The 15,072-nt window shown below is 44.0% G+C and overlaps 4 protein-coding genes across 4 annotated transcripts; 3 read left to right on the forward strand and 1 right to left on the reverse strand.

Annotated features, from left to right (window-relative positions):
• Positions 1-274: 274 nt before the first annotated feature.
• On the reverse strand, positions 275-2,542 carry LOC6611568. Its single transcript, XM_032727624.1, has one exon. It carries the CDS (start codon positions 2,469-2,471, stop codon positions 369-371), a length of 2,103 nt encoding a protein of 700 aa, XP_032583515.1. The 5' UTR covers positions 2,472-2,542; the 3' UTR covers positions 275-368.
• Positions 2,543-9,090: 6,548 nt separating this feature from the next.
• LOC6611569 (uricase) lies at positions 9,091-10,439 on the forward strand. Its single transcript, XM_002036071.2, has 2 exons — positions 9,091-9,689; positions 9,759-10,439. Exons 1-2 carry the CDS (start codon positions 9,119-9,121, stop codon positions 10,241-10,243), a joined length of 1,056 nt encoding a protein of 351 aa, XP_002036107.1. The 5' UTR covers positions 9,091-9,118; the 3' UTR covers positions 10,244-10,439.
• A 90-nt stretch (positions 10,440-10,529) lies between these two features.
• LOC6611571 lies at positions 10,530-11,686 on the forward strand. The gene is made up of 2 exons (XM_002036073.2): positions 10,530-10,834; positions 10,895-11,686. The coding sequence occupies exons 1-2, from the start codon at positions 10,618-10,620 to the stop codon at positions 11,509-11,511; spliced, it is 834 nt and encodes a 277-aa protein (XP_002036109.1). The 5' UTR covers positions 10,530-10,617; the 3' UTR covers positions 11,512-11,686.
• Positions 11,687-11,797: 111 nt separating this feature from the next.
• On the forward strand, positions 11,798-15,000 carry LOC6611572 (bromodomain-containing protein 7). The gene is made up of 4 exons (XM_002036074.2): positions 11,798-11,982; positions 12,236-12,858; positions 12,912-14,577; positions 14,638-15,000. Exons 1-4 carry the CDS (start codon positions 11,925-11,927, stop codon positions 14,874-14,876), a joined length of 2,586 nt encoding a protein of 861 aa, XP_002036110.1. The 5' UTR covers positions 11,798-11,924; the 3' UTR covers positions 14,877-15,000.
• The last annotated feature ends 72 nt before the right edge of the window (positions 15,001-15,072 follow it).

The raw sequence follows: 15,072 nt of genomic DNA on the forward strand, positions 1-15,072 counted from the left end.
GTGGATAGGGATAAGGGCGGGGCTGCTGGAGCTTGTGCCTTAGCGTAATGACCAACGAGCGTGTAAGCCTCCAGTGGATTACTAAGCGGAGTGAAAAGACGCATTCCTTATCATATTTACTTTATACATTCGCTATGACGTTAACAAAATTGGTGAAATACGGATGCCGCGGGTTAGGATCGCAGATTAATGCTGAGGAAATTTGGAATCATTGCCATGAAATGGATAAATACCATATTAAATACATTCTTTACCAAAAATACATAAAACAGCATTTAGAATTCCCTAGTATTTTTATTAGCTCTTAAATCTTTTACATAATTAAAAAATTTGTAGCTATAGTTAGTAACCCAGCTTGTTAAACACCTTCAGCCAAAAATGTTTGGGAACCAACTTCTTAGCGGCGAAAAGCACAAGGGTTTAGTTAGCCAAAGGGTGTCAACTGAAAGTTTAAGTACGTCCATGTAATCAAAGGAGCAACTGCTTTGCTCGAAGGCCTTCGTAACCACAGGTGACTCTGGCTTAACTGGGGATTGGGACGGTGACTGTGGCTGAGTTGAGACGCCCAGGTGAGCCTTATCCTCATCCTCATCGTCCAGAGCAGAACGGGCGAAGGCCTCATCGCCGTCGAAGTAGTAGAACTCCTTGCGAGTGGAGTTAGTTTCCACCACTCTCGAAGGCTGTTGAGCATCGATGCCCCGGGCATAGGATATCCTTCTCGTCGTTCGGTAAGGAGTGGCCGCAAAGGGTACGGGATATCCACTGATATAGCCAGGATAACCAGGTTGTAGGGGCCACATTTGTGCTGTTTGCGGGGGTAATCCCAACTGAGGTTGCAGGCCCAACTGGGGTTGCAAGCCCAACTGAGGCTGTAACCCCTGCGGCCACAAACCCAATCCCCTTTGAGGTTGCTGCGTTTGCAAGCCCAATCCAAATCCTTGGCCAGCATCTTGACGACAGCCATCGGAGTCCTGATCCTGGAATATCTCCAGCAGAAAGCCATTGGACGTGGTGCTGCTCGATTGTCCAATGCGCATGTGCAGCGCCTTGCGACCCTGATCCCAATGCGATTTGTGGACATAGCCAGAACGACAGCCGCAATAGCGCTGACCATCTAGCTCCAGAAAGTCACCATTGCAATTATGTTGGCCTCCAAAGCCGCTACTAAGTCCGCCGCCCAATCCACTGGAAACTCCTCCTCCGAATCCGACACCAAAGCTGCCTCCAATTGCGCCTCCTGAATTCTGGCCGAAATCGAAGAACTTGAACTGGATCCGCAGACGACAGACATTTGGAGAGCTCTTCTCGATGTAAAATACGCAATCTCTTTGCTGATTAGGTAGCAGATAGTTCAAGACTGTCCTTGGAAATCCGGGACTGGAGAGATAGAAGTGATTCTGATTGAAGCTGCTGGCACAGCAGAGATCCAACTGACCACCAAACTGCTGCAAGGTCTGGGAATCGTAATCCTTGAGTGTAACAGCATGTGGCTGAAAGGATGTGGTCTGATATTGATCGGAAATCAGGGGCAACTCTTGCTGCAGTTGCTGCTGCTGCTGGGGAATTTGAAGTTGATGTGGATGTTGCAGTTGCACTTGTTGTTGCAGCTGCTGCTGCTGCAGGGCCTGCTGTTGCAGTCGCTGTTGCTGCAGGATCTGCAGTTGCAGTTGCTGTTGCTGCAGGAATCGTTGCTGCTCCTGCTGCTGTTGCAACAGTTGCTGCTGCTGTTGCTGCTGCTGGGGAGCACATGGCAGTGTGTACTGGGGTGGTAATCCCGCAGGTGGTGGGTATAATCCAGCAGGATAACCAAGACCTGTTTGCAAGCCCAAGTTAAACCCCAACCGGTTTGGTTGCGTATAGTTGAAAGCTGGCTCCAGGTGAGGCTGAGAGCTTTGCTGTGGAAGATGGTGATGGTGATGCTGGGTGAGCAGCTTCTTCGGAGGCGACTTGGCGCTGACCTGCACCGTGTCGCCATCTACGTCCTCCTCGTCATCGTCCAGACCCCTGGCCTCCAAATCCTCCCTTTCGCAGGCCAAGCGCGTGATGAGCAAGCGGAAGCCACCGTTGGTCGTCCAAGGCGAATCATCGCTTAGGAAGCGCAGACGCAGGACTCCATCGGGGGTGTGATACTTCTTGATACCCAGCACCTGGCCGCACAAGACCTCCATGTCGTCGCCGTCGTTGTTCAGGCCAATGGCCAAGTAATCCTGTCTGCAGTTCTCCGATAGCTCCAGCTTAAAGTCCAAGAACTGTATGTGAAACTTGGTGGGGCAGCGGTAGGGAGATCGCACCACATAATCCCAGCAGGTGTTCACCGGATAGTTGTCCGGATAGTTGGGCGATTCGATGAGACTCTGTCGCTGCCTGTAGACGCCATGTAAGCCGCACTGGGGCAGCTCATCGTGCACAGCTCCCTGTGCTCCAAATGGGATGACACTCAGTACCAAGAAAAGGACAATTGGCAGCTCCATGTCGTTCTTCGTCTGCTGGTAACGCGCTCAAAAACGCAACTAACTCGTTGCGGTTCACGCGACATCGATGTTTGCCTACCAAAAAAATAATATTTTACATGGGTGCGTCGCAGGTTTCACTGGAAAACAATTTGCACTTTTGTTTGTGGAGTCGACAACAAAAGCATTCACTTGTCTAAGACTCTCATTCATAACTCGCACTTTAGTTCACTGAACCGCAGGCAAAACTTTCGGGCGGACAACAAGTTTTCGAGGTGCCAAAAGCTTCATAAAACTACCAATCCATTAGATTAAATTCTAGGCGGTACATCTTTTGCGGATGATTCATGTGGCAGGGGTCTCTTCTCGTTTATGATCATATCATAATCAAAAGATATTTTAACATAAATATTATTATCTTTGCTGAATTATGCTCTCGCCTAACAAACAATGACACTTCAATTCCAACATAGAGCTTATCTTAAGCCAATAAAGGGAACTTACATAACTTTCCAACAAACATGAGTATACAACCATTTGGGATCGTGGGAGAAAATTATGCATACAAGGCACGCTCCTAAAAACCGTGTCAAACAAATATATGTCAAATGTATATCTGAAAACGCGCCCAAATATCTTTTGAAATATTTTCACCCAGAGTTTGTATAAGATTAAGCTGGATTAGCACTAAGCCACAGCTTCTGTAGATAGTAATTTTGGGCAGAATGTAGATTATTTGGGTGCTGAGCAATTTGACAAACACAAGTCAGCAAAGAACATCTGACATTTCTTATCTCCATATAATAAAACTTACTTAACACTAAGCTGAACTGGTATGTTAATAAATAGAGACTAAACTAACTGTTTTTAAGTGATATATAATAGTAGATCCATGTGTATTGTCATTTACTGTTCATGAGTATTTTAAAATCTATTATATGGTGTATACCTTGGTTAATAATGTTAATTAATGTGAGTATATCAACACCTCATCTGACCCCCTACATAATTTAATTGTTTTGTAGTTTATTCGAATTGGTTTATAAAAAGTTAAGTCTTACAAGGAAATTATAAACTCCTTGCAAATACGGCTTACATTTTATTACAAATTTCACTCTTTCAGATCTGCAGTTGCTATGCCAGCAGATTTACGATGAGTCTTTTATTCCCTTAGCTAAAAGGGTATAATAGGCTTACTGAACAGTATGTAACAGGTAAGGTAAAGCGTTTCCGATCCTATAATAATAATAATAATCGAATCGATCTGAACCTGTATGTCTGTCAACACTAGATTATTCCAGAAACTCAACTTGAACATGTTCATTTTAAGGTATTTTTAGAAAGCTCCATTAAAATGTTAAATGCACAGAATTTTAAGACGATTATCAGAATATTAAAAAAGATCTCTTAAAAGTTAATAAGCTAAAGTGTCAATAAAAATTGAAGACGCAAACTAAAATCTTTTTCTATGGTGAAATAAATATAATTTTCCAATATTGTGAAATAATAAATGTATCTTTTCAACTGTTAGTTGTTTACCGTACGATCAGGACAACCGTTATGTGCTTCTAGACCGACCGAGCAAATAAACACAAGAACGTAGTGGTGTAGTTGACGGTTTAATTGAAACTGAGTAATAGGAATTTCACAATGACTTCTTAAGCTATAATTGAGCGTTGCCAGATCAAAACATATAAAGCTTATTTAAATTATAACGTAATTTCAACACTTCCTCTTAAGCTATATATATGTGATGTAAAACGAAAATTAATTTAATCCAAGCAACTTAGCAAAAATCTGTTGCTTTTGCTTACACAAGCCTTTCGTTAGTACATCTGCAACATTTTTATCAGTGGGTACATATTCAAGAATTATTTCATTACATTCTACTTTTTCACGAACAAAATGATACTTAATATCTATGTGCTTAGTGCGTTTATGGTGTACTGGATTCTTCGCAATATGATGAGAACTTATGTTGTCGCCACATATGGTTATTGGTCCATCTAATGACCATCCAATCTCTAAAAGCAAACGGCGAAGATACACCGCTTCTTTTGCAGCCGTGGATAAAGCAACGTACTCTGCTTCTGTGCTGCTCATGGCGACGACGCTCTGCTTAGCTGAAGTCCATGAAAACGCACTGCCTCCAAGGAAGAATGCATACCCACTGTATGATTTTCGATCTGACAGGTCGTTTGCCCAGTCTGCGTCGGCGAAGCCCTTTACCTGTTCGCCGGACTTGCTGTATGTGATTTTGAGATCAACCGTGGCTGAAAGGTATCTCAAAACATGTTTCGCTGCAGTCTCGTCTTCACTGTGTGGATCAGTATTTCTTTGCGACAGTTTGCTCACTGTATGCAAAATGTCTGGTCGGCTCAAGACTGCTAAATACATAAGGGAACCGATTAATGATAGAAATTGTGTTATATTTACCTTGACACAATTCTCATTTCTACAACCCATTTTATAACCAGGGTCTAGCGGCGTAGCTGCGGGACGACAATTTTGCATGCCATATTCATCCAATAGGTTTATGATGAACTGCTTCTGGCATAGCGAAATCGACCCTCTTGTACTTTCTCGTTGGATTTCCATGCCAAGGAAATAATTTAGTTGGCCGCCATCATGTATGTCGAATTTATTTGCGATCTTCCTCTTAATCGCGGTGATTTCGTTCTCGTCGTAGCTGATGATGATTAGATCGTCGACATATACTGCAATGTAGCTGTGTTGTTGCTGCTGCTGCTTTGCGTACAGGCACGCCTCATTTTTGCTGCGCTTGAAACCAATGCTCTTTAAAACTTCGTCCAATGTGTCATTCCAGACACGCCCAGACTGTTTAAGTCCGCAGATCGCCTTTTGAAGCTTTAATACTTTGTTTGGATGCTTCTCATCAATGAAGTTTTGTGGTTGCCTCATATACACTTCTTCTTGAAGTCTGCCGTTTAAATATGCGTTTGATATGTCAACCTGGTGCATGCATAGCTGTTTTTCTGCTGCTATAGCGAATAGCATTCTGATGGTTTCGTAGCGGATTACTGGAGAAAACGTTTCCGAATAGTTGACGCCCATCTTTTGCCCACAACCTTGAGCAACAAGTCTTGATTTAAACTTTTGTATATTTCCCTCTTTATCCTTTTTGACGCGAAAGACCCAGTTGGATCCTATGGCCTTCTGTCCTGGAGGTAAATCACACAATGTCCATGTGTTATTTGAAATGAGAGCATCATATTCTTTCTGCATTGACGTCTTCCAGTCTTGGGCATGCTCGCCCCGTAAAGCGTCTCCAACGCACTGTGGCGTCTCAATGTTTTCAATGTAATTGAGGCTGTTGTATTGTTTTCTGGGTCTACCGGACTTACCACTGCGAATAATTTTTGGTCTGCCGGGTCCACGTCTAGGTGCGTTGCTTTCTTGCTCTTGTACGTCTGGTACGTTCTCCTCCTCAGTGAGAATTTGCTTTTCATCGCTTGCGCTTACAAACTCCTCCTCCTCTTCACCGGAGTCATAGCTGTCGTAAGGATTACTGCTCTGCTCGACCACCATGGGCATAGCCGGCCGCTGCTGCTCTGGTACTTGGATGATTGACTCAAGGTGAATGATGTTTGTAGCGAAGTCATTATTTTGTTCCGAAATAGGGCATTTTTTAGATTCAGTGTTATCAAACTCACCCTCTACAAATTTGACATCACGACGTGCAACAATGATACGTTTTTCCCGATCGTATAAACGGTAAGCTTTAGCTGTTGAAGAGTATCCTACAAATATATACTCTTTTCCTTTTGCCTGGAACTTGCTTTTTCTTGTCTTATCCAGTGCAAACGCGCGAGATCCGAACACTCGCAAATGTTTAACGGATGGCTTCCTATTTTGCCATATTTCGAAGGGTGTAGCGCCCATGAGTGCTTTGGAAGGACACCTGTTACGCAAATATGAAGCTGTGGACACGGCCTCGGCCCACAAAAACTCCTCTAATTTCGCATGAATCAGCATACTTTTGGCCATCTCGACGATCGTTCGATTAGCGCGTTCCGCGACGCCGTTTTGTTGTGGTGTATACGGAACCGTTAATTGCCTTTTTATGCCGCAGGTGTTCAAATACTCTGTAAACTGCCGGTTTACATATTCTGTCCCGTTGTCACTTCGCAAAGCTTTTATTTTCTTGCCCGTTTGGCACTCGACATATGATTTGAACAATTTGAATTTATCAAACACTTCGTTCTTCGCATGCATAAAATATATAAATATTTTCCTTGAATAGTCAGTCGTCTATGAACGTGACGAAATACTTGTTGCCGCCTAAAGAACTAACATTCACTGGCCCGCACACGTCACTGTGAACTAGTTCCAGTATACTTTGCGTAGCTCTCTCGCTATTCTGTGGGAATGGCAGTACGTGTATTTTTGCCATATTGCATGTGTCGCAATTAATATTCACCGACATATTTTTAACGTCCATGCCAATTACTAGCTCTTTTTCCTTGATTTCTTTTAAACATTGAAAATTTAAATGACCAAAACGATTGTGCCATGTTGCCATGCGAGAAGAATCATTCAACAAATGAACCGCACCGTTTTTAGAGCTACTTGTAAATAAATACAAATTGTCTTCTTGCATTGCTCTCATCATCACTTCACCTTGTTTGTTTTTTATCACCGCCGCCTTTTTATCAAAAGTAGTTATGTTTTCGTACTCCGCGGACTTGCTCACTGATAAAAAATTCATATGCAATGATGGAACGTAAATTACATCTCGTAATTCAATGTTTACATTTTGTGATTTAAACATAACAGTCCCGATGCCGCTCGATTTCACGAATTTATCAGCTGCTAGCATAATCGATGTTTCCTTATTAACGAAAGATGTAAACAATCCCTTGTCACAACACATATGCGACGTGGCACCACTATCAACACACCATATGTTTTTCCTTTGAGTGGTAGCACTAATATGCATCAAGCAGTTTGATTTCTCCTTGCTTTCCCCTAGTTTTTTATGCCTCTCTTTGTTCGGGCATTCTCGTGCTCGGTGACCGAATTTCTCGCAAATGTAGCATTTTCCCTTGAAACTATGTTTTTCAAGGTTATTTTCTTCGCGTTGTTTTTGCTTTGCAGTTCCATGTAATTTTGTATGTACATACACGGCTTGGACAGAACTTTCGCGATCGTCCCTCTCTTGCTTGCGCGCTCCTTCTTCCAGAAGCTTCACTTTTACCGTTTCGAACGTCGGCAGCGTGTCGCGTGTTTCGATCGCTACAACGAAATTTTCCCACGAATTTGGTAAACTGGATAACAACATGATGCTTTTTAATTCATCATTAATTGTTATGTCCATCTCAGCTAATTTGTTGACTGTTTCAGCAAATTTATTGACATATTGAACAACGTTATCCCCTTCAAGCATTCTCAGCCTTGATAGTTTTTGATATAACTGCACTTTTCTGATCGGGCCACCTGGCAAATGTACATCACACAATTTTTTCCATGCGTCTGCTGCTGTTGTGCATGCCTTTATATGCATTAACTGCGTTGCTTTTAAATTTAAAAACAAACTTGCCAGGGCCTTTTGATCGAGCATATTCCATCTTTCGGAATCTTCAGAGCCATCTTCTGGCTTTACATATTGGCCACAAACGACTTTCCATAGATCTGCTGTTATAAGCACACTACGCATTAAAATGCTCCATACGTCGTAATTGTCGTCGCCTAATTTTTCTATTTGAATTGACACACTCATTTTGTCGAATTCCGTAAATTAGTTTTTATTTATTTCGAGTTTCAACCGGACGCGTGTTAGTCCATTTAATTTACTTTGAATTATTCAAACCGAAAACTTAGCTTGCTAAAGGCCCATAACCAACTGTTAGTTGTTTACCGTACGATCAGGACAACCGTTATGTGCTTCTAGACCGACCGAGCAAATAAACACAAGAACGTAGTGGTGTAGTTGACGGTTTAATTGAAACTGAGTAATAGGAATTTCACAATGACTTCTTAAGCTATAATTGAGCGTTGCCAGATCAAAACATATAGGGCTTATTTAAATTATAACGTAATTTCAACATCAACACACATATTTTATTAGACTCGTGCTTGATTACCATATACTTATCATGAACGAAAATAAAAACTTTACTAGCAGGAGAAAACTTACTCTATCAGAAGATTAAAAAATAGGAAATAATTCAGGAAGGAAATCAGTAAAAATTATTTACCAATTTTTTAGAACACACTTCATCTTATACATATATAAAAAATAATTATAAAATTTTCTAATACACATTTATTTTTCCCCCGCGAAGTGTGCTAATGGTTAACGGCATTTGCAACGTATATCTTACGTAATATTGAAAAAATAAGGATTTGGTTAGAAGAGGGTGAAGTAAACAAGATACAAAGTTTTGGAGATAGAAGACAAGCCTTGAGTCTTGGTCATGTTTACTTGGCACCAGGCCGCGATTATCTAGTCGTAATTTGAGTTAGACCTTTAATACTCTAAGTGAGAGTGATATATACGATTTCCCAGCCACTTGTTTCTACGAAATGCGATAACAAAATCCCTAACTACACAAAGATTCGTGTTGTTATCCAGGTATTCTGATATAAAAGGCGGCAAGGAAATTGATGGCATCATCAGTATCAAATTGAGAGTGATTGCAGTCACAATGTTTGCCACGCCCCTCAGACAGCCAGCTGCGGCTAACCAGACCCCAAAGAATTCCGTCGGCATGGATGACCATGGTAAGCCGTATCAGTACGAGATTACCGATCACGGATACGGCAAGGATGCGGTCAAGGTGCTGCATGTCAGCCGCAAGGGACCCGTGCACACCATCCAGGAATTCGAGGTGGGCACTCACCTGAAACTGTACAGCAAAAAGGATTACTACCAGGGCAACAACTCGGACATCGTGGCCACCGATTCGCAGAAGAACACCGTCTATCTGCTGGCCAAAAAACATGGCATCGAGAGTCCCGAGAAGTTCGCCCTGCTCCTGGCCAGGCACTTCATTAACAAGTACTCGCACGTGGAGGAGGCCCACGTCCATGTGGAGGCGTATCCCTGGCAGCGAGTTTGCCAGGAGGAGACCAGGACCAACGTCAATGGAAAGTGCGAGAACGGAGTTCAAGGGAACTGCGACTTCAGCTCCATTGACAACAGATCACTGCACAATCACGCTTTTATATTCACGCCCACCGCTCTTCACTACTGCGATCTGGTTATAAGAAGAACAGGTTAGTCAAACAAAACTAATGCAATAATATTTAAAAAGTTTTTAATTATCACCTCTTTTACTGTTGTAGATCCCAAACAAACGGTCATCACGGGCATCAAGGGTCTTCGAGTGCTGAAGACGACCCAATCCTCGTTCGTGAACTTCGTGAACGATGAGTTCAGATCTCTGCCAGATCAGTATGATCGCATCTTTAGCACCGTGGTTGATTGCTCCTGGGAGTACTCCGACACCGAGAACTTGGACTTCCTGAGGGCCTGGCAGACGGTCAAAAACATAATCATTCGTAACTTTGCTGGCGATCCGCAGGTGGGCGTGTCCTCGCCATCCGTCCAGCACACCCTGTATCTGAGTGAAAGGCAAGTGCTGGATGTCCTGCCGCAGGTGTCGGTCATTTCGATGACCATGCCGAACAAGCACTACTTCAACTTCGATACGAAGCCCTTCCAGAAGATTGCACCCGGCGACAACAACGAAGTTTTCATCCCAGTGGACAAGCCACATGGCACCATCTATGCCCAGTTGGCACGGAAGAACATCAATAGTCACCTGTAGACCGATCTCTGATGTAGCTAGGCTCAATCTAAACCAATTTAGCCAATTCATAATTGCATGCGGCGAAGTTATATATGTATTTAAAATTATTTAAGTAAACGAATGATCCGTTTTCCTTTTTTAAACAATTATAAACTAATAAAAAAACAGTGTAAAAATTAATAAATCTGTTGCAAACGCATTTTTTGAGATCACACTTGCCTTGGGTGAATAAATCCGAATTGTATCAAAACTATTTTATAAAATCTTAAAATGAGGCATCGTTCCTAAAAAAAATAAAATAAATTCCACAATTTTCGACCACTTTGGCAGTCAAAATTCGCAATCTAAATTCGAAATTAGCAAAAAACCATCTAGCCCCAAACAGCGTGACCATGACCAATCGACTGGCCTTGCACCACATCCTGACCACCCAGCTGCGAAGGGACTGGGAAGAGGAGGAGAGCGCCAAGACCAGGCTGTCGCAGCTGTCCAGGAGGGACAGGATCAAGGCCTCACTAAGATCGAGTCAGTTGCCAGGACGTTACCTGTTGCCCGACACCAGAAAGACCTACGACAATATGGTGGCCAATATTCACTCGACCATGAAGTGTAAGCTTTTAAACTAAAAACTAATCAGAAACTTTTAAAACATATCAATCATCTTCTTAGCGGTTCGAGCACCACGAAGACCACGGCCAACGGTGCCGCTGCCCACATCTGTGACTCCGAATTCAGTGCCAGCAGTTGCACCACCACTGCCATCGAAACTGGTGTCCAAGCAACCGAAACGCAGGTCGGTGGGTCGCATCAAGGGCGGCGGTAACTCTTCGAAGGCGGACAGTACCCATGGCATCGCCTCCAAATCATTGGCGACGATCAAGGCCTCCATCAGCCAGAAGCAGAAGAGATCGCGGGGCTTTGAGCAGCACAGCCGCATTCGTGAAGTCATCCAACAGAAGAAAGTGCTGGAGACCATGTTGCAGCAGCACAAGAAGCTGCAAAGCGATCGACGCACCATAGCGATTGATATCCAGCGAATGCGTGCCGATCTGGACAGGATTCGCAACAAGCTGGACACCTCGCTGCAGAGCCTCAACTCGACGCGCACCCTATTCAGTGCCGCCAACAAGGCGAGTCTCAGAAAGTCGACCGCCATGCAGAAGCCCACGCAAAACATGGTGACCACCACCAAACGCCGCTCGGCTGGCAAACGAAAGGCCATTCCGATGAACCGGCAAAGTGTGCTGACCAACAAGGCCCCTATTCTCAAACGAAAAGTTCGGTAAAATGCAAAGTAAAACATGAAAAAAAAATATTTAAACTTCGGCAAAAAACTACCATAACTGTTCCTTTTAGTAAAGTATTCTTCTACTTTACAAACATAAGTACATAGAAAAATTTACTGATAAAATCTGTTACTGTTTAAATCCTTGACATTATAGAATAAATTTAAATTGGCAAAAACAATTAAAAATGTTATATTTTAAATTCAAAGTTGTAAGAATCGATATGTTATCGATTGCTTTTAGTGTTGAAAAGCAACCGGCTAAAATCAGCCAGACGTTTTACAATTCTGTGGAAAAAAGTCACGGTCACACTGCTCATGGCGTCTGTTCTTCGCCAACGAATTTTTGTTTTTAATTATTTTGCTTACAATTTTCACCGATTTGCCTAATTTTTCGACAACTGGGAGCCTAAGATGGGCTCCTCCAAGAAGCACAAGAAAAACAAGTCGGAGCGACGCGAGAAATATGAAGGTGAGTGAAATGAAAGTGCTGTGTCTACGTGAGCCCCTGCTGCCATAGTCCATCTCGCTCGCACATTTTGCCGCTTGTTTTTGAGCATGCATACACTTAAAAAAATCAGTAAACAATACATATTATATGTCACAATTACTACAAAATGTATGATTAGAAATAATCTACGCGTGTACGGGCAGTAATAATGCTATTCAGCACCGCTCATTTTATATACACCTATTATAACCTGGATTTCTTCTTTATATTACAGAATACAGTCAGCACCAGGACCCAGCTCAGCTGCAACGAGGTCTCAAGCTTATCCTTAAGGTGGGCTCGAATGCCACGCCGGAGTACAGTGCCAATTCGCCAATGGTAGACGGAGGACCGCCTACAGCAGCCGAGGCCATGATGTCGCCAGTCCCCGAGGAACTTCAAGATCACCAGGGCCATCGCGAGCGCCACAAGAAGTCGAAGAAAAAAAAGAAGAAGAAGGATCGCGAGAAGAAGCACAAACACCACAAGGAGAAACGCCACAGGAGCAGAGATCGACATCGGGACGCTGGGTCGGACGATGATATGATGGCCGGCGCAGACGATGCCGCTTGCAGTGGATTCGCTCCATCGTCGGTCGCTCCACCGGCCGCCGATCCCGATTCCAGCCAAGATGGATTTAGCTTTATGGACGATGATCAGTCACAACCGCTGCCAGAGAATATTTTGTTCTTCGCCGGCATCACCACGAATAACTCGCCATCAAACTGCCCCGTAACAAAGCCAATAGCTCCACGCAAGCTGGATGATATTCTGATGGCCTCTTCGCCCAACTCGTCATCGTTGCAATCTTCCTCCCTGGGCTTGATAGGCAGCAGTCCCACCAAGCCACTGCCCGACGTAAGTTACATTACTAAATGGCCAAGTTCATTACTACATTCAATGAATTTTAGCTTTTAATACCTTCACCGTCGACGCCAGGAGGAGCCAACTCCCTTAATGCCCTTACACCGAAGGCTCTCGAGGCACCAAAGACGCCCAGTAGTTCCAGTGAGTCGGGTAGGGAGCCCAGAAGCTGTGTGCTCAAGCTAAAGCAGCAGAAATCGCCGTTAAACAAACTTCTGGAGCACCTGTTGCGCTTCCTGGAGAAGCGGGATCCCCACCAGTTTTTCGCGTGGCCGGTGACCGATGACATGGCGCCCGGTTACTCTTCAATAATCAGCAGACCCATGGACTTCTCCACTATGCGACAGAAGATTGATGATCACGAGTATACGGCTTTGACCGAGTTCACTGATGACTTTAAGCTGATGTGCGAAAATGCCATCAAGTACAACCACGTGGATACGGTTTATAACAAGGCAGCTAAGCGTCTACTTCAAGTTGGAATGAAACATCTGCAACCTGAGAACTTGATGAGAAGCCTGAAACCACTGTCTGCTTATATGAGGGAGCTCACAGCCAGAGAACTTGGTTTTGAGTTAAGTTCGAACGATATGTCGAGGGAAAATAACGATTCGGCGGATGAAGGAGCTTCAACGGGAGCAGAGGAGCCACGCACTCCTGCTCAGCTGGAGGAGGAGGAGCGCAAGCGAACACTTCGTTTGGAGAATGCCCCCAAAACACATTTCGAGCCTTATGTAGACGATTTAACGGGAGAAGAGATCCTGGCGCAAGTGCAAAATGCTGCCCAACAGGCAAAACAAAGAGTGAATGCCAAGAAAAATGCCCAAAAGATGGGTTTCCTGCGTCAAACGAAGGATGGCAGCACCACCCTGAATCTGGTGATCAAAGAGGAAAACGAGGGTCCTGAAAGGGTAGTAACAATTGGTGATCTAGTTGGCAAACTGCAAAAGGGAAGCGCACAGCTACAGACGCGACAGATTGACAAAAGGAATGCCGTGCGGCCAGTGAAATCCTTAAACTACGGAGCCTTTGCCAGCTTTGCGCCCACCTTTGATTCCCGCTTTTCCACGCTGAGTGCCGAAGAAACGCAATTGGTTTTGCGTACGTATGGAGATGCCTCCAGTGCGGAATATGCGGAGAGCATCTTACAGTTCACCAAAGACTCTAGTTACGGGACCACAATTGCAAATGGTTTGCTGGATATCCTTACCAACGGAGAGCACAGCAAATCCCTAGATGAACTATACAACATGCAGCTACATTCATACGAGCAACGTGAGATTGAAAAGTGTTTTGAACAGGAGGAGGAAACTTCCAACCAGCAGGAAACCACCGCCCAAATTGAGCAAGAATATGAAAAATACAAAAACACACTTGTGGACTTTAAGGGATTGCAATCTCTTGGTGAACTTGGCATCGATGTGAGCTTCCTAGACGGCATGGAGGCTGAAATGAAGAGCTACGAGCTCAATCGTCGCATGCACGAGCATCTTAGTCAAAACTTGACGCTAATCGAGAAGCTGCGAGTGGCGCAGCACGATCGTTTGTCACAGCCTTTGCCGAATCATCTGGGTCTGGTGCAGCCCGCCGGTCAGGAGGAGACCCAAACCGCTCAGCAATTGACGCAGCAGATCAGCGATTTGGCTAAGAAGTTGCCGCCTTCCGCCATCGCCGATCCCTATGCCTTGCGAAAAGCCATGGGCATGTCCTTTGGTAAGTCCATATGCAAATATGCTTATTTTGCATATTTATGAATAACATTAATCTGTTTAGCTGGCTTGCCGCCACCTCGACCCGTTTCTCCGCGCGTCCAGCTGCCTGAGCTGCTCCAACAGCCGGTGGCCCTGCCACAGTTGCAACCTGTGGCCATGGAGATCGACGAGTCTGATGAACAGCATGGCGGTGGAGATCTGGAGAACGAACTGCGCGAGTTCCTCGAGAGCGGATCTGGTCTCCATTCTGCCAATCCGGCGGATGACAACAGCATTGTTGCCCAGCTGTTGCTGAACTAGGAGATCGGGAAATCTCCAAGACGCGCGCTATGTTTATAATGTAAGATAATGAAATTTCTCTAAATTATTTTCATATATTCAATGCGTTGGCACTCTAAATAAAAATTAAGCTAATATTAAAGAAGCACATGCTTTGCTGTCTGGGAAAAGTTAGATATAAAATCGATGTGATAAAAACACAATTATTTGTTATTTT

The sequence above is a fragment of the Drosophila sechellia genome, chromosome 2L (assembly GCF_004382195.2).
Source record: "Drosophila sechellia strain sech25 chromosome 2L, ASM438219v1, whole genome shotgun sequence".
Taxonomy (NCBI): Eukaryota; Metazoa; Arthropoda; class Insecta; order Diptera; family Drosophilidae; genus Drosophila; species Drosophila sechellia.